The sequence below is a fragment of the Lepidochelys olivacea genome (genome assembly GCF_965140295.1).
Source record: "Lepidochelys olivacea isolate rLepOli2 genome assembly, chromosome: 8".
Lineage (NCBI taxonomy): Eukaryota > Metazoa > Chordata > Testudines > Cheloniidae > Lepidochelys > Lepidochelys olivacea.
Window position 1 is genome coordinate 74,326,210 of NC_140418.1, and position 24,831 is coordinate 74,351,040.

Sequence of the window (24,831 nt, forward strand, 5' to 3'; positions counted from 1 at the left end):
GGTTTCAGATTAAGTGCTATAATCTAGCATTGAACTGTCCATTGCTATCACAGGCTGCTGTTCTAGAGCAGATATGTTCTTAATGATCAAATAAACTACTGTGCATTTTGTCATTATTGGCCCTCTCATCCGCTATGTTTTAGGTGGGGTTTATGCACTTTATAAAAGTCTCTTAAAATAATGAAACTTTTACAATGTGTCAGGTTAAGCATAATAAAGATACAATAATGTTGAGTGGCTCCACTGACTACCCCAGGAGACTCAGTTACAATGAAGTGCCTAAGATGAAGCACTCGGGTAATACTTTGTAAGAGCGAGGCCTTAGAACATATGAAGGAAGAACATTTCTGGGAGCAATCAATCAAGGTGTTGATTTTGATTAATAAAACCTTATATAGTTTGGGTCCTGAGTATCTGAAAATCTCCTCTGTCCTTGTCGTGATATCAGAGCAGCTGAGATCCACTTGAGCTAACAGCCCCCTGGTTTAAATGCAAGGGAACTGGAGGCACAGGGTGGTTTTAGGGGACACTCTGGGATTCGCTTCTCCCTTAGTTCAACAGAGCACAGGCCTGCTGACCTTCATGACCAGCTGTTCTTACAGGCTTTTAGAAGGAGCAGGGTTAGGTGTTTGGGAGGGATACCCATTGATAATCCTGATTATAAATAGTCCTGATGGGCTGGTTGCGTAATGCTTTATTTTGTAATGTTTTAATTGCCTTTACTGTATGAGCACCTCAAGTATATGGATAGGTGTATTTTGAAAATCAAAGTACAATTTAAAATTAAGCTAAAATTGTGGAGTATTGTCTATCTCCATTAAAACTTACACTTTCACATATGTCTTGTTTCTCCTATTTTATGGAGAGCAGTGAATAAAACATTAATTTATAGTGATGTTTGCCGTGCCCATTGAACTCAGTGGGAGTACTTGCATGTTTGCAGGATCAAGGTCTTCGTCTGTTTCCCATTTGATTCCTTTTTCAAAACAGGAAAATGTATTTGCAAAACTATAAACCAGTGTAATACCTGAAACGACATCTACTTTTTAGTTAATCTCTCCCCCCTCCCCCCAATTTATGAGATGATGAGTTGACAATTTCCTTTAAATAGGAATAGGCTGGTAGGGCATACTTTATTGCCCTAGACTGTATCTGTTTATTGGATATAGCAGATGTGAACCTATATGCTCTTTAATAAAAGCTAGGAAGTGTTTTCCTGTTTCTCTAAACACTCATCCATTTATTTTGTGATGAGACATATCTGGGATCAGATAGCAAATTTCAGTCACCCCTGGAGAAATAAACTGAAAGGAGATTGTACAGAAGAGAAGTACTCTCTTTTCTCGCAACACTTTCAATGTTTTTTTTTTCCTCTCCCTTTTTTTAGAAGCATTTATTAAAAAAGGAAAAACATGACAGAATTATTTCAAACCCTAAACATTCCTGTGAATCTGTTTTCAAATAATACCCCATTGATGCCAGTGTATTATTTTACAGTGGGACCCTAGTCTTTTTCTGTGCCTTAGCGCCGCCCACACAGCAAGTGGAGCAGTTTCTTTCCCCTTGAAATGTCCATGCTTATTTAATTCTATAAAGTGGAACTAGAAAGTCAGTCAGAGCCTCCTATACCACAACACACACTGCACTTTCTAGGTATGGAACTATAGGTTACATTTTACACACATAATAATCAGCAGTTTAACCTTATGCCCTGATACTGCAACTTTTTGTGCATAGACTGACTTTAGTGGGTCTCTGCATGGACACAAGGACCTTCCTGTGGAGCCCATTAAGATTAAGACTGGGGCCTTAATGTTAATTGTCAGGTCAGTATAGGCCCAAATGTTACAAAACATCAGACAAGTAGAAATATTTTCCTTTTAAAAACAAAAAACAAACACCACTGATTGGAAATAGGGTGTTTTTTGTTTTAAATTCTAGGGGTCGGGGCATGTCTATGCAACAAACTTTGGTTGCTGCAAGTTATGTTGGCATACAGCCACAAAAGTAAGTATATCACTTGTGTGTGTGAGAGAGACACTGTTGCTTCTGTAGGCTGATTTATTACAAACATTGCATTTTTCTATTCTTCCCCCACATACACCTCTCTCCCTCTCTCTCTCTCTCACATACACACTTGCACTCTCTGTGTATCACCCCCTCTATTTCACAGACTTCCTGCAGTCACCCCAACACCCCTCCCAACTTGCCCAGGGGCTTTGTGTGTCCTCCATGTCCTCCTTCCCCCTATATCATTGATTCCCCCATTCTTATTTCTTCTCTTGCTGTGTGGGAGATAAGTTACTTACTGTGTTAACATTTCTCAACTGTATTGGAAGGCATTGTTGTGCTGGAATGTGTTAATGGCTGCCATCAACCCGTTCTTTGATCTATAGAAAATCACAGAGGTGGTTGAAGCACTTGGCTCTGCTAACCAGATGCAAGGGGCTCTGCATGCCCCACATTTCCCCCCCATCTGTTTTTTCTGATTTCCACCAAAATAAATAGGGTTCTTCTGCCCAGGGATGTGTTGATCATACCCTGAAATTTTAGAATTAATCAGATGTATTCAAAAGTTATTGCATTACAGACAAATGTTATCAAGTTGAGTGTAGATCCAAACTTTGCTCTCCCAATAAATATACTTTAACTTGCAGGGCCTGCAGCTCAGACATTACAGCTGTGTGCCTGGTCACTGAGAGCAGATCGGACTATAAACTAACATAGAAGTGTCTAGTTTATTGTCTGTGTCCAAGCTGAGATAAATGTAAAATGCACAGAGAAAAGTAAACTAGATTTTTAAATATTTTTTTCTGCCAAACTATTTTAAATCTTTATTGTTAACATAGATTAAGGTTTTCAGGACAAATTTTTTGGTGGCCTCAGAGCGGCCACCAACTTTTGCTGGTGGCTGCTCTCGCACTTTTTCCTGAAGTACTTAATTAGCTTTAGGAAAAACAAATAAATATGCACATAGACACATCCAAATCATTGTAATTTATTTATTGCTAGCTAGTTAGTCTGCTGTGAAAAGTGATATTAACCAACATACAAGTATCACTTTTTCACAGCAGTCTTACTCAGCCCTGCCAAGCCTGGGGACAAATTAAGCCCTGGATGGAAGGACAGGGGAGGCAGCTGGGGAGTAGAGCCTGAAGCCCAGCAGCTAGAGGCTGGGGCCTGCCGCCATGCAGCCAGAGCCCAGGCCCGGAGCCTGAGCCCCACTACACCAGGAAGGTGGGGAATTCACCGGCTGCCAGCTCCCCCAGTGTGGTGCCCCAGACGTTGGCCTAACCCTTGTTGGCGACCCCAGCAACCAACACCAAGGAAGTACATCAGGAGCAACAGGGAGCGGGAGGGACCTCTACTTTGTCCTCCCCTTCCCCCCCATTAGACCCAGGAGGCTGTGGCTGTAAGAAAAGCCCCTGGTGGCCTCATGTGGCCATGGTGGCCACATTTGAGAAATGCTGGATTAGATTATTTGTTCTTTACAAATATTTTTGTCCTGATACTATATTGTCATAAATTAAAGGGTGGGGGGTAACTTTCTCTAGCTTCTGGTAGGTTTCTTATGTATGAGGTTTAAAACCAAGTTTTTGTATATTGTGGAGGTAGAGTTTAATAACACTTTGGAAATTACACTGAGGGACATGTCTATCCTCATCCCCCTCCACAGAGGTTAATACATTAATAAGATGAGTCTAAACAGAAGCAGCCGCCAGTGAATTGTCCTTTAGGGCTGTTTTCTCAATCTGTCCATGCAAATATTAGCAGTGAAAATGGAGGTTGTAAGGGTGAATTCCTGTGCTTTGAGAGGAGATTTTACCATGGCCTGAACTGTTAACCTTTTTGGTTAATTAATTTACCAATAACCCCTAAGGGATATTCTCTCATCTCAGCACAAAGGGGATTTATACGTGCAAGTGCCTTTAATGTTAACACTAACTGCTGGAGCAGGTGTTTTATCTCTGGCATTAAAATAAGAGTGTCTACTAAATGAAATATACATATTTTTAATAACTTTATACTTTTGTCAAGAGCTATTTATATATGAACAGTGTACAAACAGAACCATATGAAAAAATGAATCCATGAGTGGAGTTAAAGATGCCCAGTGTAGCTATCCGGCAACCCCTGCTAGTGAAGACAGGGCCTTAGATATATTCAGGCTGTAACAAGTTAACTCTACAATCCCACAAGATAGGGGGAACAGAAAATCCTCTCTCGTTAAGGATAAATATGCCAGAATTAAATATATTGGCTCAGGAGACAAAGATCCTGAATTTCTTTGGTGGAGTAGTTCAGCTATTAGGTTCCGTGTTTTCAAATACTTGAGATTCTGGGCTGCAGCAATACAGCCCATAAAGGGACATGGCAGCAAAGCACAAGTTAGAGCAGACCCCAAATTTCCTGCTTATTGCCATTTTTTTAGTTCCTTTCTTGATTCTTCACTAATAACGCACAAACAGTTTTGAGATGATATAAAACAATATCTGTTCCAAATACCTCAGTCTGAAAATTGGCATAAATACCATGGGGTAGAATGAGGGAGCGTCTTCTCTCCCCTGGCATGAATTGCTTTCTGCAGTGGCATTTAAAAGAGGGGCATTAGGGCAACACTTATTCCTGCCTTTACTAAAGCCCCATACTAAGGCCTGGTCTACACTACAAAGTTAGGTTGATGTAAGCCAGCTTGCGTTGACCTAGTTGTACATGTGTCTACACTTAAATTTGTCTCCAACAATAAAAGCGCACTGTTAGTGCCATGAAGTAACGTTACCTCCTCAAATGGTTGACATACTGAGCTCAGCATAGTGTGAATGTAGACACTGCATGTCCTATGTCAACGCTAACTGTCCTCCAGCTGCTGTCCCACAATGCCCAATACTGACCACTCTGGTCACAGTTGAGAACTCCACTGCTCAGGGGTCACAGACATAAGTGCCAGCTTCCCCCCGCTCTTCCCCAGGCCCCACCTCTTCCCACTCCGGCCCTGCTTCTTCCTGCCCAGTTCTGACCCCTCCCCTGGGCGTGCCCCATCCCCACTCCTCCTCCTCCCTCCCAGAGCCTCCTGCATGCTGCAAAACAGCTGCTTGCAATGGGCAGTAGGCACTGGGTGGGAGGGGGGAAGAGTTGATTGGCGGGGCTGCCAGCAGGCAAGAGGTGCTGGGAGAGATGGGGGAGCTGGCTAAGCACCCACTAATTTTTTTTCCATGGGTGCTCCAGCCATGGAGTCGACACCTATGCTTACAGAGACGAAGTGCCACACTACCCCCTCTTTAAAACCCTGCACATTTTTGAAATGCCTTTTCCTGATTGCCTAGCTGGAGTAGACAGGAGATACTGGATCTCCTGGGGCTGGGGAGAGAAGAGGCTGTGCATTCACAGCTGTGGAGCAGCTGTAGAAATGGACATCAATGAGCAGATTGCATGGGGATGCAGGAAAAGGGATGAACAGCAGTGCCACATGAAAGAGAAGAATGTGTGGCAGGCATAACAGAAGACCAGGGAGGCCAACAGTTAATCCAGTGCTGAGCCACAGACCTGATACTTTTTACAAAGAACTGCATATCATACTTGGTGGCGTATGATATCATACTTGGTGGAGACCCCACCGCCACCCCGTGTGCCACCATAGGTACCTCAGAGGAGGCTGAGACCCAGACGTCTGCTATGAACAGTGAGGAACAGGAAGAGGAAAAGGATGTGGGAAATGCAAACGGGGGGGGGGGGGGTCGTCCAGCTATGCCATGAGCCAAGACTTGTTTGAGACTCAACCACAGTCCAGTCAGTCCCACCAGTTGAGCACTGGTGAGCCCGATGCAGGGGAAAAAAACCTCAGGTAAGTGTATAAATGAATTTCCCATTACAATGATGTTCTGCTGGCATCCCCAACTTAGTAGGAGTTAGCTAGTGATTTTTCATTAATTTACTCAGACTAGATGAGGTAGCGGTACTACAAAGAGAGGTAGAGTTATCCTCTGCTTTTCATTCCTCTGTAGAGATAGATTCAAGGGGACGTGCGGAGCAGCTTGTTTATGTACACAGGGATGTCCCTTGAATCCTCCTGAGAGATCTCGATATAACGTTATGGAGGTACTCTGCAGTCCTCTTCCAAAGGCTTCTAGGGATGGCAGCCTTATTTCTTCCTCCGCAGTAGGACACTTTCCCACACTACTCTGCGATTACTGCAATGGAGCCTGCCAAAGTTAACAGGCTAGCAGCATATAGGCTTTGGCGGCTTTGGGGTGCTAACAGCGACTGTGCTATTTTACTCTGAGATATCAGCTAAAATCCCCACTAACAGTGACTATGTTCGGTTCCATTGCCCTATACTCATGGTTTCCTCCAACCAAGCAATTCCTCCTCACTTCCTTCATGCCTGGAGCACCATACTCACAATGGCGAGTGCAGTGCTGTGAGTGGTGCTGTGTACAAACAAACACTTTGAAGCAGACATGTCAAAAAGCATGTCTTGTTTAAAACTTTGGAGAGCAAAGGAAGGGAGTCCTGAACCTCAACTTTCACTTTCCATTGTGACTATACTGACAATGGTACCTCAGTGTGTTCTATCTGCAGCTGCTGCAAATGCAGCATTCCCCCTCCACACTTATGACACCTGAGCCAGATGAGGAAGAGAAAGAAAAGGACTCGGGATGACATGTTCAGTGAGATCCTGCAAACCCAGTGCTGTGCCAGACCGTGAGCAGAGGGCCTGGAGGCATAGGTGTATCTCCGTGGGTGCTCCAGAGAAAAATTGGTGGGTGCCCTGCACCCACCGACAGCCAACCTCCCATACCCGCCCCCCTCCCCTCCACCCCAGCCTTGTCCCTTGAGCGCACCACGTCCCCGCTTCTCCGCCTACCTCCCAGCGCTTGCCAATGCAAAACAGCTGTTTCATGGCATAAGAAGCTCCAGGAGGGAGGGGAAAGGAGCAGGAATGCGGCACGCTCAGGGGAGGAGGCGGGGCTGGGGCGGGGATTTGGGGAAGGTGTTGGAAGAGGGGCAGGGAGGGGGTGGGGCTGGGATTTGGGGAAGGCGTTGCAATGGGGCGGGGCAGGGGCGGAGTCTGGGGCAGAGGTGGGTCAAGCACCCACCAATGCCAGCAGAAGTCAGCGTCTATGCCTGGAGGATGAATATTTCAGGCTACATTGAGAAGGGAAGAGCAGACTGGGAAAGGCCCAGGAGTCCCAGCAGGAAAAGGAGAGGAAGATGTACCAGGACATAATGAGAGTCCTACAGCAGCAAACAAAGATGTGGCAGACTCTTGTGGACCTACAGATTCAACAATCGCAGGCTCGCCTCCCTTTGCAGTCCATGGAGAACTCCCATTACAGCATCTTCCTACACCTTCCCCCCACTCAACGTTCTATGTGGTGTCAGGGGCCACATCCCTATCCTCCATGCTGGGGGACATTAAGGACAGCCACAGCTTTGCATATGCTGATCTGTGAGAACCACAATTGATACATGTGTAGATAAAATGGACACGAATGTTCTTTCCCGTTGTTAAGTTCTGTACTATTAATTTATTAAGTTTTGCATGTATTTGCTTTTACACTGCACAGATTTTTTTCCCCACTGCTTTTGTTACTGAATAAAATTTTATTATTTGGAAAATAATTCAGTTGCAGAATGCTTAGTGATACAGAAAGCATCTAGTTACATGTTACTGTACAGCATGACACCACTCATAGGATTGGTGACAAACACAGTGTAATAATCATAAGTGTACAGCAAGCACCACAAAATTAATAGGGCCATTGACAGTGTTATATTCACAAATGTACGCCACACAGCATGCAGTTCCTGGCAGGCCCCAAAACAGGAGGGCCAGGTAAAGCAAAGTACACCACAACGCGTTACTGTGCCTCACTATGAAAGTGCTCTCTGAAGGCCTCCCTCAGCTGTATAGCTCCATATTGAGATCTTCTAATAGACCTTTGTCTGGCTGTTCAAACTCAGCAGACCGACAATCCACTACATCCAGCAGCAACTTTTCTCCCTTTGCATCACAGACGTTACGCAGGGCACAGCAGGCAGCTATAACCATTGAGATATTTTTCTCACAGAGATCCAGTCTTGTGAATAAACAATGCCATCATTCCCTCAGTCTAACAAAAACACCTTCAGCTGTCCTTCTGCACTTGCTGAGCCGGTAGTTGAATCTTTTTGTGGTGCTGCTGTTGATGTGGCTGGAGTACATATTCATGAACCAGGGGATCAAGGGGTAGGCTGGGTCCCTCAGGATCACTACTGGCATTTCAACATCACTAATGGTAATCTGCCATTCAGGAAATAATGTCCCTGCTTGTAGTTTTCTGAACAGCTCTGTATTCTTAAAGATGCGAGTGTCATGCATGCATCAGGCTACGATTTGGCCATGGAGGTCATGGAATCCACGACTTCCGCGGACCTCTGTGACTTCAGCCTGCAGCTGCTGGGAGCTGCAGGGTACCTCCACCTCCCCTGGTGGCCAGGAGCTGCAGGGTACCTCTGCCACCACCGGCAGCTCCCCCGATGCTGCGGACAGCGGAGGGGGAATCCCCCAGCAGCTCTCCAGCCACCACAGGAGGGGGTCCCTCCCAGCCAGAGGGCAGGGGCCGCAGCTCCCACCCACAGCAGGGCAAGGTGCTGAACCCTCCCTCCCTGTTTTGTCATGGACATTTTTACTAAAACTCAGGGACATGTCATGGTGTCCGAGAATTTTTGTTAATTGCCCGTGACCTGTCCATGACTTTTACTAAAGATGTCCATGACAAAATTGTAGCCTTAGTCATGCACTTTCTCTGGCCAGCCAACACTGATGTCAGTGAAGCATCCCTGGTGATCAGTAGAGAGATGCATGCTGTCTATTGCTCCACCACAGTTTGGGACTCCTATTGCTATAAATCTATCCACTATGTCCTGTACATTGCATCATCGCAGTCCTGCAAAGCAGGACACAATTAGTGGCCCTGCACACTAGCATGACAATGCTCCTTCCCCCCCCGTCCCCCCCCCACAAAGGATTTTTCAGCTCCAAAATGATTTCCCACTGACTGGTAAGGAATCCGCTGTTAAGACGGGAAGGGTGTTGACTCCACTGCAGGGTGTTCAGATGATCCAAAATGTGTTACTATCTGCTTCAGACTAGTATCTGGGTAAGGTAATATCTTTTATTGGACCAACTTCTGTTGGTGACAGAGACAAGCTTGTCTGCCCTGGGGTTGTGGTGCAGGGGGAGACGTATAACTTGGGTAGTTCATAGTTTAAATCCAAATCTCTAAATTGCAAACTGCTTTGTTACAATTTTTTCTTTTAAAGTACTTAATAGCTTTCCCCTTAAAGTGCTATTAAGCAACACCTACATCAAATGTACCTTTGTTTACATGGAAATAAGGCTTTTATCTGATCATTAGGAAGCCAAATGTAAAATGTAAACTTACTTGTGGACCCACAATTTACATACTACACAAGTCAAGCAGTGCTCTCTACTGCAAACATACTGTGAGTAAACAGAGACCAATCAAGAGCTCTCTAAACTCAAGCTAAATAAAAAGATAAACATTAGCTTTATTTGAAATTTAATAACATCTCATGAAAGACAGAACTTAATATTATATTGTATTGAAACAAATTGTCAGCTGCAGTTCATTTGGAGATGGCTGGGATTGCAGCACCTGTCATCCAACCTGAAGTCATTTGAAAATATCAAAATACCCCTTTCCTGCTGGTAACCCGAACTGCTTAATATAAAATCAGAATGTGTGTGCGTTTTTTCATACTTACATATGGTGGTCTTGGGTGTTATCGATGGTTTTGTGCATACAGCCCAGAGAGAACATGTGGCTAACACAGCTCTGGGATTCAGCAGATCCTGGGCTCTACTCATGGGTCTGCCACCAGTTTGGTGTGTTACTTTGGGAAAAATGCTAAACCTGTCCGTGTGTCATCTCCTCCATCTTTTAAGCAGAGGAAATAATCCCTCCCACTCTATCTCATAAGGCTGTACAGGGGAAAAATGTGGGTGAATTCTTGTTTCTTTATGATGGATAAAGATCTGGATGGGTTTGCTTTTTCTTAGGGTTTTTTTTTGGGGGGGCGGGGGTGTCATTAAATGTCTAGGCACTGTCTAGCCTAGAAAACTCTATAGTCTTATCTACATTAGGAAACAGATTTCAAAGTAACAGCCGTGTTAGTCTGTCTTCGCAAAAAGAAAAGGAGGACTTGTGGCACCTTAGAGACTAACCAATTTATTTGAGCATGAGCTTTCGTGAGCTACAGCTCACTTCATCGGATGCATCCGATGAAGTGAGCTGTAGCTCACGAAAGCTCATGCTCAAATAAATTGGTTAGTCTCTAAGGTGCCACAAGTCCTCCTTTTCTTTTTACACTAGGAAAATCATCCATTCCTCACAATGGGTATAGCCGAGGCAGTATTGAACACAGTATAACTAAGCATAGTAGAGGATGAAGTGTATTCATTACTATTTCAGAAGCTATCAAATAAATTAGTTGTTAATTTTAATGCTCATGTTTCACTCTCTTGGTATTTTGGGTATCATGACATTGGTAGTTCTTCAGTTGTCCAGGAAAAACAGGGTGGACAAGGATTTTCAGAAGCATTCAGCATTTAATAGAAGTAGAGTTGGGCCACCAGTTAGTGTGTTTTGAAAATTCCATTCCTAATTTCTAATATAAAAATCAAATAGAAGGCCAGGCAAATAAATAATTAATCTTTCCTTATTTATGCATCATAAAAGAGAAATAAGCACACAAACCTATATGATTTTCTTTGCAAGTCACTTTTAAAAAGCAGCTTTTTACACTGGGCCAAATCCTATTCCCACTGAACTCGCCAGCAAAACACATTAATTTCTCTGGGAATAGAATTTGGGCCTTTGTGAATGACTGGATAGCAAACAATAGCAGCTGCTGATACCAGCCTGGCAGCTAAATTTTCCTCATTGTAGAAATGTCTTTGGGGAGTGGTGGTGGTGTTTTATTTCCCTAATTGTTATGTTTTGGATTAAAAGTTAAGAGCCCAGACCCAAAATTAGATATATAATAGCTTAGTTTATTGAGTTTATTTAAAGCTACATTCAGACAACACTGAGAAATTGGAGACAGAGAATTCCAGGTCAGACTGATTCCAGAGAAACTCAACTCCTACACATTTTGAAGTTGCATATTACATTAAAAGCATTATATCATAACAACCCCCTGCTGTGCAAGATGCTGTTTCCAGATGTAATATGATCAATAGCCAGGGCTTAAATTCAGCCAGAGCTGTCCAGAGCAGAGCTTCAGTAAATATTTTTAAACCTATGGGGCTGAAGCCCTGAGCCCCGAATGGGGGACGGGGGGAACATAGGGGGTTCCAGGAAATACATGAGAATTTAAGTCCTGTCAATAGCCTTATACAAATTGACCTTTTCATGGTTTTCACACCAAACTCATATTCCCTTACAGGTGTGTCTGGTTTTGTGTGTGTGTTGTAAGGGTTTTTTTAAAGGGAACACTGTGGTATTATATGTGCCTTTAAGTTCTATAGAAACAATCCAAGCACAGCTTGTAGGTTTTGTAAGCCTGTCCTCTTATAAAAATCTTGTAAATACTTGGGTTTTTTATTAATTGCATTTTGTAGAAAAAGTTGTAATTGTGATGAGTGGACTGTCCTCCTAGGTTTCTACACCTTTGGGAATATTTGCCATTTGTGCAGATGGGAAAATAGCAAGGAGACTCTTTTTTAAAAAAGAAATAGAGCTCTATTGATTTAACATTCTATTTCTACGGCAAGTAATACAACAGTGACTATATTGTGGCTTAGTTATGGTTGTAACAGAGCTTGCAAGAACCACGTAAGTTTCTTCAATTATAAATATAAGTTTAACTCCCACACCCTCCTGCGCACCAGAGCTTTATCTCTAGTGAAACTGAAAGATGCTGTACTTTCATTTTCTTACATTATCCCTGTCTTTTCTAGACAACTTTTAGGGCTAACATCAATTAGAATGATTTATATTCATTACTTTAATATGGTCACAAGTAAATTTAACAAATGGAAATCCTTCAGTGGGTTAGCTCAAGTTTGGGGGAAAAATGTCTTCCAAGGCATTTAAGCATTCAGATAAAAGATTTGCTTTCAGTTCTTTCAGTGAAGAAAGCGGTCTTCCTCATTCTAAAGCAGATAAACGCCCTTTACTTGCATAATATTCAAGAATTTTAGAGAGCATTTGGATTACAAAGGCTAGCCGTATAGCTATTTTTAGCCATCTGTTGAGATGCTGTTCTCTAGATTTTCTTTGTTCAAAACTGTGTAATGAGTTTTCAAATGAATTAATAGAGTTCAGTAATGACATTCAGGAGGGAAACAAGGCTGCATATATTTGTTAAAGTATAGAGAGCATGAGGCATTAGAGCAACAAAATGTTGATTTGTCTAGGTTAGAGTTTAACAATAACTATTTTAACTTTTTGCTCTTGAAAGCATCTCTTTGGCATAAGAAAACATTTGATTCACTACTGTGTTTTTCCTTTGTAGAGGTCAGAATATCCTGGATCCAGCTATGGAATATGTGAAGGTACTGTATCACTTCATAACATCAAAATCCTTTCCCAAATATTTTATAGTGTACGTAATCAGCGATAGCCAATTATTAATCTATTTTCCGTTTCTGATCGAATGCAATCGAATAGTACTGCAATCAAATTTTTCAGATTAGGGGAAAAAAGAATTAATTATATTGTGTGAAGCAAACACTTAGAAAATAGAGTACTTGGCCACCAAGGACTGTTTCTTTTTTGGGAGAATATATTCTGATATTCAGAGACCTCTGTTACATCATGAATATTCTCTATTTAGTAACGGCTTTAATTTTTTTTTTTTTTTTAATGTTTGAATTAAATTGGTTAAATGATCCCACATTTCTCACTGTGAGGTAGGGCCTTTGGGGAAGTAGAAGAAAGAAATAGGTCATATCTCAAAAAGATTACCCTCCGCCCCTGGCCAATCTGAAATTGAGGCCTTATAGATTTGGCACTTTCCTCTTTACAAATACAGCTACAAATTCATCTCTGGTCTAAAAAGCCAGAGCCAGGTCTGGATTTGGTCCACACTAGTTAAGGCAAGGCTGCTAGGTTAAACACTAACACTAATTATACTCGGTGCTGATTAGGACTCTACTGAAGTATTGTGTCCACTTCTGGGTGACACATTTCAGGAAAGATGTGGACAAATTGGAGAAAGTCCAGAGAAGAGCAACAAAAATGATTAAAGGTCTAGAAAACATGACCTGTGAGGGAAGATTGAAAAAAATGGGTTTGTTTAATTTGGAGAAGAGAAGATGAGAGGAGACATGATAACAGTTTTCAAGTACATAAAAGGTTGTTAACAAGGAGGAGGGAGAAAAACGTTCTCGTTAATCTCTGAGGATAGAACAAGAAGCAATGGGCTTAAATTGAAACAAGGGCAATTTTAGGTTGGACATTAGGAAAAACTTCCTGTTAAACACTGGAATAAATTGCCTAGGGAGGTTGTGGAATCTCTGTCATTGGAGATTTTTAAGAGCAGGTTAGGCAAACACCTGTCAGGAATGGTCGAGATAATACTTAGTCCTGCCTTGAGTGCAGGCAGGGCTGGCTCTAGGCATCAGCAAACCAAGCACGTGCTTTGGGCTGCACATTTCCAGGGGCAGCATCCATGGGTGCTCTGGGACTGGAGCACCCACGGGGAAAAATTGATGGGTACTTTGCACCCACCAGCACCTCCCCGCACCCCCGTGCCCCAGCTCGCCTCTGCCTCCGCTCTGCCTCTGCCTGCTCCCCTGAGTGCGACGCTGCTCCGCTTCTCCCCCCTCCCTCCCAGGCTCGCCAGCTGTTTCGCGCTGCAAGCCTGGGAGGGTGGGATAGGAGGGGAAATGTGGCGTGCCCAGGGGAGGAGGCGGGGTTGGAATGGGGCGGGGGAAGAGGTAGAGTTGGGACTGGGCTGGGGGGGCACGGGAAAAAAAGGGGGGGTGGCCAAAATTTTTTTTGCTTGGGGCGGCAAAAAACCTAGAGCCGGCCCTGAGTGCAGGATACTGGACTAGAAGACATGTTAAGGTTCCTTCCAGTCGTATGATTCTATGATTTGAACTAATCGGCCAATATTTTTGTGTATACCTTTACAAGTATTGTCCCTACAGTCTGAGAGTCTGACTCCTGGTGTTTGCAGTATGTCTAAAGTGATTTGAGACAAGACAGCATAGTATGTTTTATCTGACCCTCAGGCAACAATGAAGTTCTGGAGTCACTTTAAATCTTTTGATCATTTACATTCTGGAGCATACATTAATGCTCATTCTAAACTCAATCCTGGGCAAGCAATATAGGAACATCCAAGGAAACACGAGGGGGGATTCTTCTTGATGTGAATGCTTCCTGAAAGTGCTGGCATCCTCAATTTCCACTGAATTGGCATCTTACACCACTGATCCCTTAGGCTCAGCTCCTCAAAGGTATTTAGACACCTGGCTCCCAGAGCCCTGTAGTCACTGCTGATTTGCTCAGGGTCATACCTGGCAGCATCATGGGGAATCATCATATAGCAGGCGTTGTTTCTAGTGGGTCATGAATGGATTGGTTCTTGGACCTGCACTATTTAACATTCTTATTAATGGCATGGAAGAAGACTAAATCATCACTGATACATTTTCAAATGACACCAAAAATTGGGGGAGGGGTAAATAATGGAGTGATTTGAATCACGTGGTAAGCCGGGTACAAGTAATTTGCATTTTAATACGTATGTATTAAAGTTACACATCTAGGAATAAAGAATGTAGGCCATTCTTACACAATGGGGACTCTATCCTAGGCAACAGTGCCTCTGAAAAAGACTTGGGGATCATGGTGGATAATTAGCTGAACATGAGTTCACAGTGCAACTCTGTGGCCAAAAAGGCTAATGTGATCCTGGGATGCATAAATGGGAATCTCAAGTAGGAGCAGAAAGGTTATATTGGCTCTGTGTTTGGCACTGGTATAACCACTGCTGGAATACTATGTCCGGTCCTGGTATCTACAATTCAAGAAGGATGTGGCTAAATTGGGTAAGGTTCCTAATGCCTAACAGTGATAGACTCAAGGAGCTGACTCTATTTAGCTTACCTAAGAGAAGGTTAAGGGACTTGATTACAGTCTGTAAGTACCTATATAAGGAACAAATATTTGATAATGGGCTCCAGTCTAGCAGAGAAGATCCAATGACTAGACTTTGAAATTAGACAAATTCAGACCGGAAAAGAGGCTTAAGTTTTCAGATAGTAGTTAATCTTTGGAACAATTTACCAAAGATTGTGATGGATTCTCCATCACTGGAAGTTTTAAAATCAAGATTGGATTTTTTAAAAACAGGTGGTATAGTTCAGGAATTATTTTGCGGGAGTTCTATGGCCTGTGTTATATGTGGGTGAAACTATGCAATCACAGTGGTTTCCTCTGGCCTTAGAGTCTATGAATATGGCAGGGAGGAAGACAAGGTTCTGTGTTGGTCATTCACGAGTGTGCTTGGTAGCAGGAAGTGATGCTGTGAAAAGATAATAGACTAAGTGCTAATTCTGATGCTTGTAACCTTTCCAACAGGAGTAGGTCCCATACTTTTGTCAGTAGTTGAGATGTTTGTTAATCATTAAGATTTTGGAGCTGGGGAGGGTAGCATGGCAGAACAAGTTTGTAAGACAGGAGGAGGGCATTGTAACCCCATCTCTTCCACTTCCCTCTCCTGCTCCCTCATTTTAATTAATTGTCAAGTAGTTTAGGCCTAGAATTTGACCTGCCTTAGAATAAAAATTCCCTGATGGGAAAAATCCTGTGGATTCTAAATAGCTACTTAAAACATACATATAGGAATAAGAAATAATTGCAATTTGTGTAGGACCTACACAAAACAATATCTTGTAATTTGTGCAATTGTAGATGATAAAAATTATTTCCAGAATTGTGTTGACCTCACTCTTGATCTTGCTGCACAAAGAAGGGAACATCTCAATAGCTACTAGTCATCAATTTTCTTTAAAAATGTTTTTTAACAGTTTAAAAACTATATTAAAAGATCTTTTTGGTTTTTGCTTCTTTAATTTTGTGTGTCTTCTCAATTTCTTTCGTTGTGCTTATTTATAACCTGCTGAACCTCACCTTGTGAGGATTAATATATTAATGTTTGTAAAGCTCTCCCAGCTCCTTGGATAAAAGATGCTATAGGTGGAAAGTAGTATTTGTAAACTGAAGAACAGTAAAGTCCCTGTAAAGTCCCAAAGTTCAGTGCAGAGGTTCCTGTAGCATCCAGCTGTGCTCCTACCCATAACTGCAGTTTGCACTTAACAAGTGTATTTGACAAGAGGCACAAAGTCTTAGTTTGCTTTGCTTGAGCTCAGGGAGTTGAAGCACACTCAAGATTTTCCATTAGTTACCTCACCTCTTCTTATTTGATAATCTTTGACACAAGCCTGTTATAGAAGGAAGTGGCACTGATAAGAGATAAGCAACAAAATTAACCCTTAGAAGTAAATAAAATGAGGAAGGGAAAAACTCAATAAAAAAAACACCAAGAGCATTTTACTTTGTTGATATGTGATATCAGAATAGATAGGATTCTGGTGGTTCTAGCTGTGAGCAAGAGAACTTTCCTAAGACCAAACTGTCTGATGCATGCAAGAAAACATAGCTCTGTAGCCCTGTGGCAGGGTGTCATGAGCTGCTTCAAACTGGGCTCTATTAAAGCCAGCACCTGGTCACCTAGAACAATCAGGGCACTGAGTGGGTTGAAGGTAGGAGGGAGCACTTACACCTGGTGGTAGCCTGATGAATTAATGAGGTAATTAGCTCACCAGCTGGTGAACCCAGGAGGGAAGACAGGCAGTATAAAAAGCAAAACCAGGGTGCTGAAAGGGAGGGGGCTCCTCATAACTGCTGCTATATGGTTGTATTGTGCCTGGAGCTTACGAAAGAGACAAACAATAAATGCACATGGTGAAGATACCTTGGTGGACATGTGTGCTGCTCAATTCACCAAGAGGGCTTACCAGCCAGGGTTTTCCAGGAGAGGATAGGGGAGCCTGTTCACAAGCCCTTACACCTTCCTACTGCAAAGTGTTAAATTAGATGGCTGAAAATAAATTTAAATATAAGTACCCAAACATAAAGTATGGTACTTACTATGACCATACATTGATGCTACACTTTCTTACACTCCATTGTTTATCAGGTTGTTTGGACTGTAAACTCTTTGGGGGAAAGAGCTTTCATGTGATTCTAATCTCATCTACCCTGGCATAAAACCAGTGTATAAAAAAGCAAACATTATTCTGGGATGTATTAGCAGGAGTGTTGTAAGCAAGACACGAGAAGTAATTCTACTGCTCTGCTCCAAGCTGATTAGGCCTCAGCTGGAGTATTGTGTCCAGTTCTGGGCGCCACATTTCAGGAAAGATGTGGACAAACTGGAGAAAGTCCAGAGAAGAGCAACAAAAATGATTAAAGGTCTAGAAAACATGACCTCTGAGGGAAGATTGAAAAAATTGGGTTTGTTTAGTCTGGAGAAGAGAAGACTGAGAGGGGACATGCTAGCAGTTTTCAAGTACATAAAAGGTTGTTACAAGGAGGAGAGAGAAAAATTGTTCTTCTTAACCTCTGAGGAGAGGACAAGAAGCAATGGGCTTAAAGTGCAGCAAGGGAGGTTTAGGTTGGACATTACAAAAAACTTCCTAACTGTCAGAGTGGTTAAACACTGGAAATAAATTGCCTAGGGAGGTTCTGGAATCTCCATAATTGGGAATTTTTAAGAGCAGGTTGGACAAACACCTGTCATGGATAGTCTAGATAATACTTAGTCCTGCCTTGAGTGCAGGGGCCTGGACTAGATGACCTCTCGAGGTCCCTTCCCGGTCTATGATTCTATGATTCGATGATGATGGGCAGACTGGACTTGTATGGAGTTTCCTGCATGCCGCCTCCTTCTTTCAGGGTGTGCTGGGAACCCTCCAGCTCCCCCTCCTTCCTGGCAGTGTCCTCTATTTGTGAACTGGGGAGCTGGGCTCTGTCGGCCTGTAGTATGCACATATGCTTGTTTGAAGGTCACTTATGCTTGTTGCCATGGAGTACTTGGTTCAAAAAGTGCTCCTGCTTGGAAATGACAAACATTCCCAGATGAGCTGCAATTCAGTTTTAAATAGAACGGAGGGGATTCATTGTGGAGTAAGGAAAAAAATAACACAGTTACTGGCTGTATTCAAGAAAATTACAATACGCCAAGTGTCTGCACAATAAACAAAGTATAGCGGTGTTAGACGCACACCAAGAGCTGCAGCCAGATGTCACCATAAAAGATGGAGATGTTTATAATCTGTTATTTAACACACCCTTGTAGGTTTGCTGTATCATTTTACTTTTTCATCTGTACTTTGTCTCTCCTTGCCAAAAACTGTTGCCTGGAGCTGAAGTAAATAATTAGTTGCATTTGGAGATAAATTGAGGGACCTGTTTAGAAAATGCTCTACCAAGAGTGACAGCAAAAGGATTCGTTTTCCTTCCTATTAATGCTGCTCAATGACACCAGATATTTTAGACTGCTTATTTGTAACATTAATCCTTTGAACATGTTCTTTGTCACAGAAGACTCTATAGGCATGTTATAGAGTTTCTCATACTTGAATCTAAATTAAAGTTCACAAATGGCAGTTTATTGCATCTTGAATAATGATGCATTATGTCATCCAGTTGATAAAAAGAGAGCTAATTATGCATAAACCAGTTCTAAGGGAAAAAAATGTACTGATGTGTTGGAGCCTGAGTACTGAAAAGTTGCAACATGACTTCAACCCTTCCTTTGTGCTCACAGTACTGCTGAAACCATGGCCACAGTTAAATGGCTCTTTGAGAATACCCTTTCATTCCAGAAGTGAAAACAGGCCAGTCTACTTTGAGTTAGGCTGATAACAAAGTCATGAAAGAGTTTTATAAAAACAATAGAACGTTGTACATTCTGTGAGATTTTTACAAGTTTGATGAACCAAATAACGGAGGCATTGACTGCCTATGCAGGGATTGTGGTTGTTTTTTGTTGGGTTTTGTGTGTGTGTGTGCCTGAGTCTGCACATCCACAGAACAAACTCCATCGCCCTGTGGGGAGTGGGGGGAAGGATCAAAAGGTGCCAGCTGCGAATGTGTAACAGGACTGTATTTGAGCTTTTGCAATCAAATTTGTATGAACTAAGTATAGCCACCCACCACTCCCCTATCCACTACTAAGATCTTTGAGGTTTTGTAATAAAGTGTTGATTTTCTCTTATTATTGCTAGGAGAGGGTGGGAAGATGGAAGAATGGATTAATTGCATTCCTTACATGGAAATCTTGCGTAGTGTTTCCATGCAGTGTGCTGATAGTGACAGAAATAAGAATTTAATGCATCACTGATGAGTTGTGGGCTTACTCTGGAAATGTGTGTTAAAACTTCAATGGAAAGAAAAACAAAATCTGTGACTGTCTGCTGAGTATGATTAAGAAGAAAGTTTATATTTAGCGATCAATGTGGAGAAACCATTTCACCGCTGCCATAAGGAAGTTACAAAATTAGCCTCTCACAGTTTGTATGGTAACTTCCAACTTATCTGTGTGTATATATGTGTATCTTACTATATGTTCCATTCTATGCATCCGATGAAGTGAGCTGTAGCTCACGAACGCTTATGCTCCAGTAAATTTGTTAGTCTCTAAGGTGCCACAAGTCCTCCTGTTCTAACTGCAGTACTGTCATCCTTCATTTGTGACACTCCATTGAGAATGAGTTGTACCTGTTTACCCCAGCCCCATATCACCTAACTATCTTTTCTTCTATAGGTTTTATTCCATCTTACTTGTGAGATTTGCCCAGGGAGTAACAGTGTTATAGCGAGAATAGCAGCATTATGAGGGCTTAACCCTAATGTGTCTAAAAACAAAACTTTGCCTGGCATCAGAGCCTCTCTGTCAACCTACTTTTTCTGTAGCTTTGCAGTGCTGTCCAGTATTTTATAGAGTGATCTCCCCTACAGGAAGCATTGCAGCTCATGTGGGGACATTTACTGGTGGTAAATCAAAATATTGTAGAGACCATACCTTTTATTACTATTCCCAAATTAAACGGAACTAACTTTTGCAGCTGTCTGGCTCTTATATGAACATTGGCAGTAATCATGATTTCTTACTGATTTTCTTGCCATTGTTTGTCACTCACATGCCAAAAGACCATTTAGAAAGAGTTTCCATGAGAATAGCAAGAAGAAAATATTTTTTTCAACCCATTGGCATCACAAATGTTAATGGATTGGGAAAGAATCCTTTGACTGAGGCACTGAAGAATGACTTGTTGGTCATTCTTTTGTGGTAAACAACAGTTTTGCAAACCAATTTCCATTGCTGTGTATCCCTGGAATTGGCTAAAAGTGCTACTTTTTGGGGAGAAGTAGTATTCCAGGAGCTGAGAGATAAAACATAAATCTCTGCTGTAAATGCCATCAGTTAAAGTCTGTATTTCTATGAAACATACCACCTGTTTCTATGTCTCAGGGACTGTCCAGATTTTCATGACAATACTCTTAATCCTCCCGTGTATTTCATTGGAAGAAATTGGAGTGTCCTCTATTTTTCTTCAAAATATCCATATTTATGGCTTCCAAATGCGGAGAGTCATATGCTGCTGTTAATAATGTCATTGAATCAAAATGGCATTGCCAGTGAGGCAAAAGTGTGGGTAACAGTAGAGTGGCCATCTGCTTTTCAAAGACATTAAAAATACAGGACAACGCTTACTTTTAAGGAATGACACCACACAAGATTTTATTTGTGGTTCAGAATCATGCACCTTATAAAATCATAAATTTGTACTGACGATCGTTGTCTTTTGCATGATTATTTTTGAAATGCAAGACAAAACGTGTTTCTTATTGACATGATACAAGCCATGAGACATTGGGCACCAGGGCCTGATCCAATGCCCATTACATTTAATGGAAGGACTCCTACTGACTTTAATGGGATTTGCATCAGGCTCCAGGCCAGGAGCATTTCTTTAAAAATAATAAAATAAAATAATAAAGGGGAGGGGGAGGGAGAAGGGGGTAATGATAACAATATGCACATTGTGGTCTTTGTTCTCTTTTGTCATTCATGGGTCTCCTGTTTCCATGAGTCCTGTCACTACATGTTGTATAAAGTGGGGATGAATAGGCAATGCAGTGTGTAATACTTAGCACCTGTACAACATTTTTGAATTTCAAAGGCTCATACAAACATTAACTAATTGATTTATTAATCAACACAATGGGAAATTGATTGATTACGTATTCATTGGTGGAGTCTCCTGGAAGTGGAATTGTTGCTAAAATGTGTTCTGATTTGATTTTATTTCTCTCTCTGTGACATGAAATAGTGAAACCACCTGCAGTAGAGCTGGATTTCGATAGCTATCCATACAGGCACAGAAGTCTTATCCCTTCTGTATTGCACCTTTCTTGGCTGCTGGGATTGTTTCCTTTGAGCGAGAGCAAAATGTCTCTAATTCTCCCGTTTCATCCTGCATTTTATGGGCAGTATTGTCCCCCAAGACACTGTGATAATCTTTTACGGAAGCCTCACCCTGTCCTGAAATCAGCCCATTCCAGAAAAACTCCCAACTGAATCATCTAGATCTGCTCATGCTGATAAAATGAGCTTCTGTTTAATGTTGTCCTCTGGAGACTTGCACAATGAGATGCATGTTATGACTTGTGAGCAGTGAGTTTGCCAGATTTCTAACCCTGTCCATGAGCGTTATCCATTAAGAATCAGAGCTGGGATGGAGACTCCGATAGAATTTGTCAACACCAAGCAGCAACAGGATTCCTTTCAGATCCAAAATTTTTCAGTTTTGTTTCTTTGCCCCTGTTACAATAGTGGCACCAGCAGGAGATAGGAGGGCAAATAAGGGTAGCAGCATGAGGATATGCCTCGATTAGTAGAAATCTGAAATCTTCCTACATATCTGATTAAACATACATTACAAAGCTTCTATGATAACTATGAACAAACTGTCAAACTGGAAGAAACCCACTGGCATGGAGGCTATTTCATAACGTCACTTCGGGAAGCTTTTTAGAAAGAGTTTTTTTACATTTAACTTTTCAACAGAACTTCACCTGCAAATGTGGCTTTAACACAACCCTTTTGTTGATCACCAAAACAATTCAGACAGAAGAGATTATCAGTAATTTAGACTATTGTTGAGTCAGTTCATTATCTATTTGTCTCCAGATCAAAAAAAAAAAAAAAAGTATTTTGAAAATGTGATACTTGGGGAGTGCCTGATGGTATGCATTGCCCTCTAGTGTAGGTCAGTAGAATGATACTGAATAGAGTTTTTCACTTTAAAAACATAAAGATAATTGAGAAAGAATGGTCACTTAGATGGCTTATAGCAAGAGTCATTCATTCCCAGCATGGCTGTCAGAAGACTTAAAGCTTTTATCTCTACTGTGGAATGAGAGTGCTTTTCTGAGGCAAAGTGGAAAATGACAACTACGTTGTTAAACATTTTTGGATCCATATATGCCTTGTGTTTCTTAGGATGAACATTCCCTATTTTAAAATTTTTAAATATTTGTTTCTACTGTTCCCCCCAAAAGCTCTATCAGCCCAGTGTATTTGGTCTAATAGTTACAACTAGGATTTTCAAAGGAGCCTAAGGGAGTTAGATGCCCAAATCCCATTAAAATGTAATGAGAACTAGGTAGCTAACTCCCCCAGGCACCTTTGAAAATTGTACCCTATATGTTTAAATTCATGGAAATCTTTTTAATTTCTCAATGGAATAATATTGTCCATGATTGTTGCTGGAATTTTTCCCATGCAGATATAGGTTTATGGGGTATCCTCACAGCTTTTGACAACGTGGTCGACATCAGGTCAGTCTACGATGAAAAGTTGGAAAATAGTAATTCACATACAGTCCTTTTTGTTACAGTGACATAAATCCAAGCTGTTTTTTCCCCAGTGAATATGCAAAAAGTATGCCTACCACTATGTAAAACTATATAATACAATTTCCTATTGCATGTCTAATTCATGCTTGGCCAGTATACAATTTCCTACACTAGTCTTTTTGATTTTTCCATGCCTAGATGTTCCTGATTGTTTTTCTCACTAAGATCTGATTTTGAATACATGGTAGGTATTAGAATTCTCTCTCTTTTGAGTGATAACTATCTCATCGGTTCTAGTTCACCCAAAAGTGAATGGCGGTCGTTATTAATAGAAAGTTACCCCACACCTTTCATTGGGTGATCCGTCTGTAGTGCTGACTCTTGCTCTCTTTCTCTCCACTTTTGTTACTGATGCAGGTAGGATTGGTGACTCTGGGGTATGGAGCAATGCCTATTCTTACATACTGCTGTAGTTTTGCTGACTTGGGTATGCATAAAATGATGTTTCTGTGACTATCACTTACTTTCCAGGATTGCATGTTAAAGAATAATCTTATCTCTGTAGTTTCATTATACATCACTGACTCTATTAATAACCACATTCTGATTTAATTTATTTTTAATCATTAACTCTAAGTTCTGGTTGATCCTGAAACATCAAAGCTTATACATTCACTACAGTTGCGATAGCTGAGCTTTGAGCTCAAAATCTATAAAAGTATATTGTGCCAATTTCTATGGTACCTTGGCGCCAGTAGGCATACTTAGAGCTCAGGTGGTGCTTTCATCTGCTAACTAATTAATCCTCACCGTACCCCTCTGCGGTGGATAACTATTATCAACCCATTTTTACAGATGGAGAAAGTGAGTCAGATCTAGTAGTAGAAACCAGGAACTTCTGAATCTTAAACACATGCTCAATTCACCAAATCCCTCTTCCTCCGCAGCTTTATCTGTAGTAAAGGCATCAAACATCTCTCCCTGTTGTATAGTAAAAGCCACACATCTCTTGTTGGTCATTCTTCTGTGGTAAACAACAGTTTTGCAAACCAATTTCCATTGCTGTGTATCCCTGGAATTGGCTAAAAGTGCTACTTTTTGGGGAGAAGAAGTATTCCAGGAGCTGAGAGATAAAACATAAATCTCTGCTGTAAATGCCATCAGTTAAAGTCTGTATTTCTATGAAACATACCACCTGTTTCTATGTCTCAGGGACTGTCCAGATTTTCATGACAATACTCTTAATCCTCCCGTGTATTTCATTGGAAGAAATTGGAGTGTCCTTTATTTTTCTTCAAAATATCCATATTTATGGCTTCCAAATGCGGAGAGTCATATGCTGCTGTTAATAATGTCATTGAATCAAAATGGCATTGCCAGTGAGGCAAAAGTGTGGGTAACAGTAGAGTGGCCATCTGCTTTTCAAAGACATTAAAAATACAGGACAACGCTTACTTTTAAGGAATGACACCACACAAGATTTTATTTGTGGTTCAGAATCATGCACCTTATAAAATCATAAATTTGTACTGAAGATCGTTGTCTTTTGCATGATTATTTTTGAAATGCAAGACAAAACATGTTTCTTATTGACATGATACAAGCCATGAGACATTGGGCACCAGGGCCTGATCCAATGCCCATTACATTTAATGGAAGGACTCCTACTGACTTTAATGGGATTTGCATCAGGCTCCAGGCCAGGAGCATTTCTTTAAAAATAATAAAATAAAATAATAAAGGGGAGGGGGAGGGGGAGCGAGAAGGGGGTAATGGTAACAATATGCACATTGTGGTCTTTGTTCTCTTTTGTCATTCATGGGTCTCCTGTTTCCATGAGTCCTGTCACTACATGTTGTATAAAGTGGGGATGAATAGG

General features: G+C 41.5%; 1 protein-coding gene across 2 annotated transcripts in view; it reads left to right on the forward strand.

Moving 5' to 3' along the window:
• BCAR3 (BCAR3 adaptor protein, NSP family member) overlaps nt 1-24,831 on the forward strand; it is a 145,524-nt gene that overhangs the window by 72,247 nt on the left and 48,446 nt on the right. For both annotated transcript variants that reach the window (XM_084637887.1, XM_084637888.1), the window contains one exon: nt 12,526-12,565. In XM_084637887.1, the coding sequence (XP_084494013.1) occupies nt 12,526-12,565 (40 nt within the window). The remainder of the gene's footprint in view (nt 1-12,525; nt 12,566-24,831) is intronic.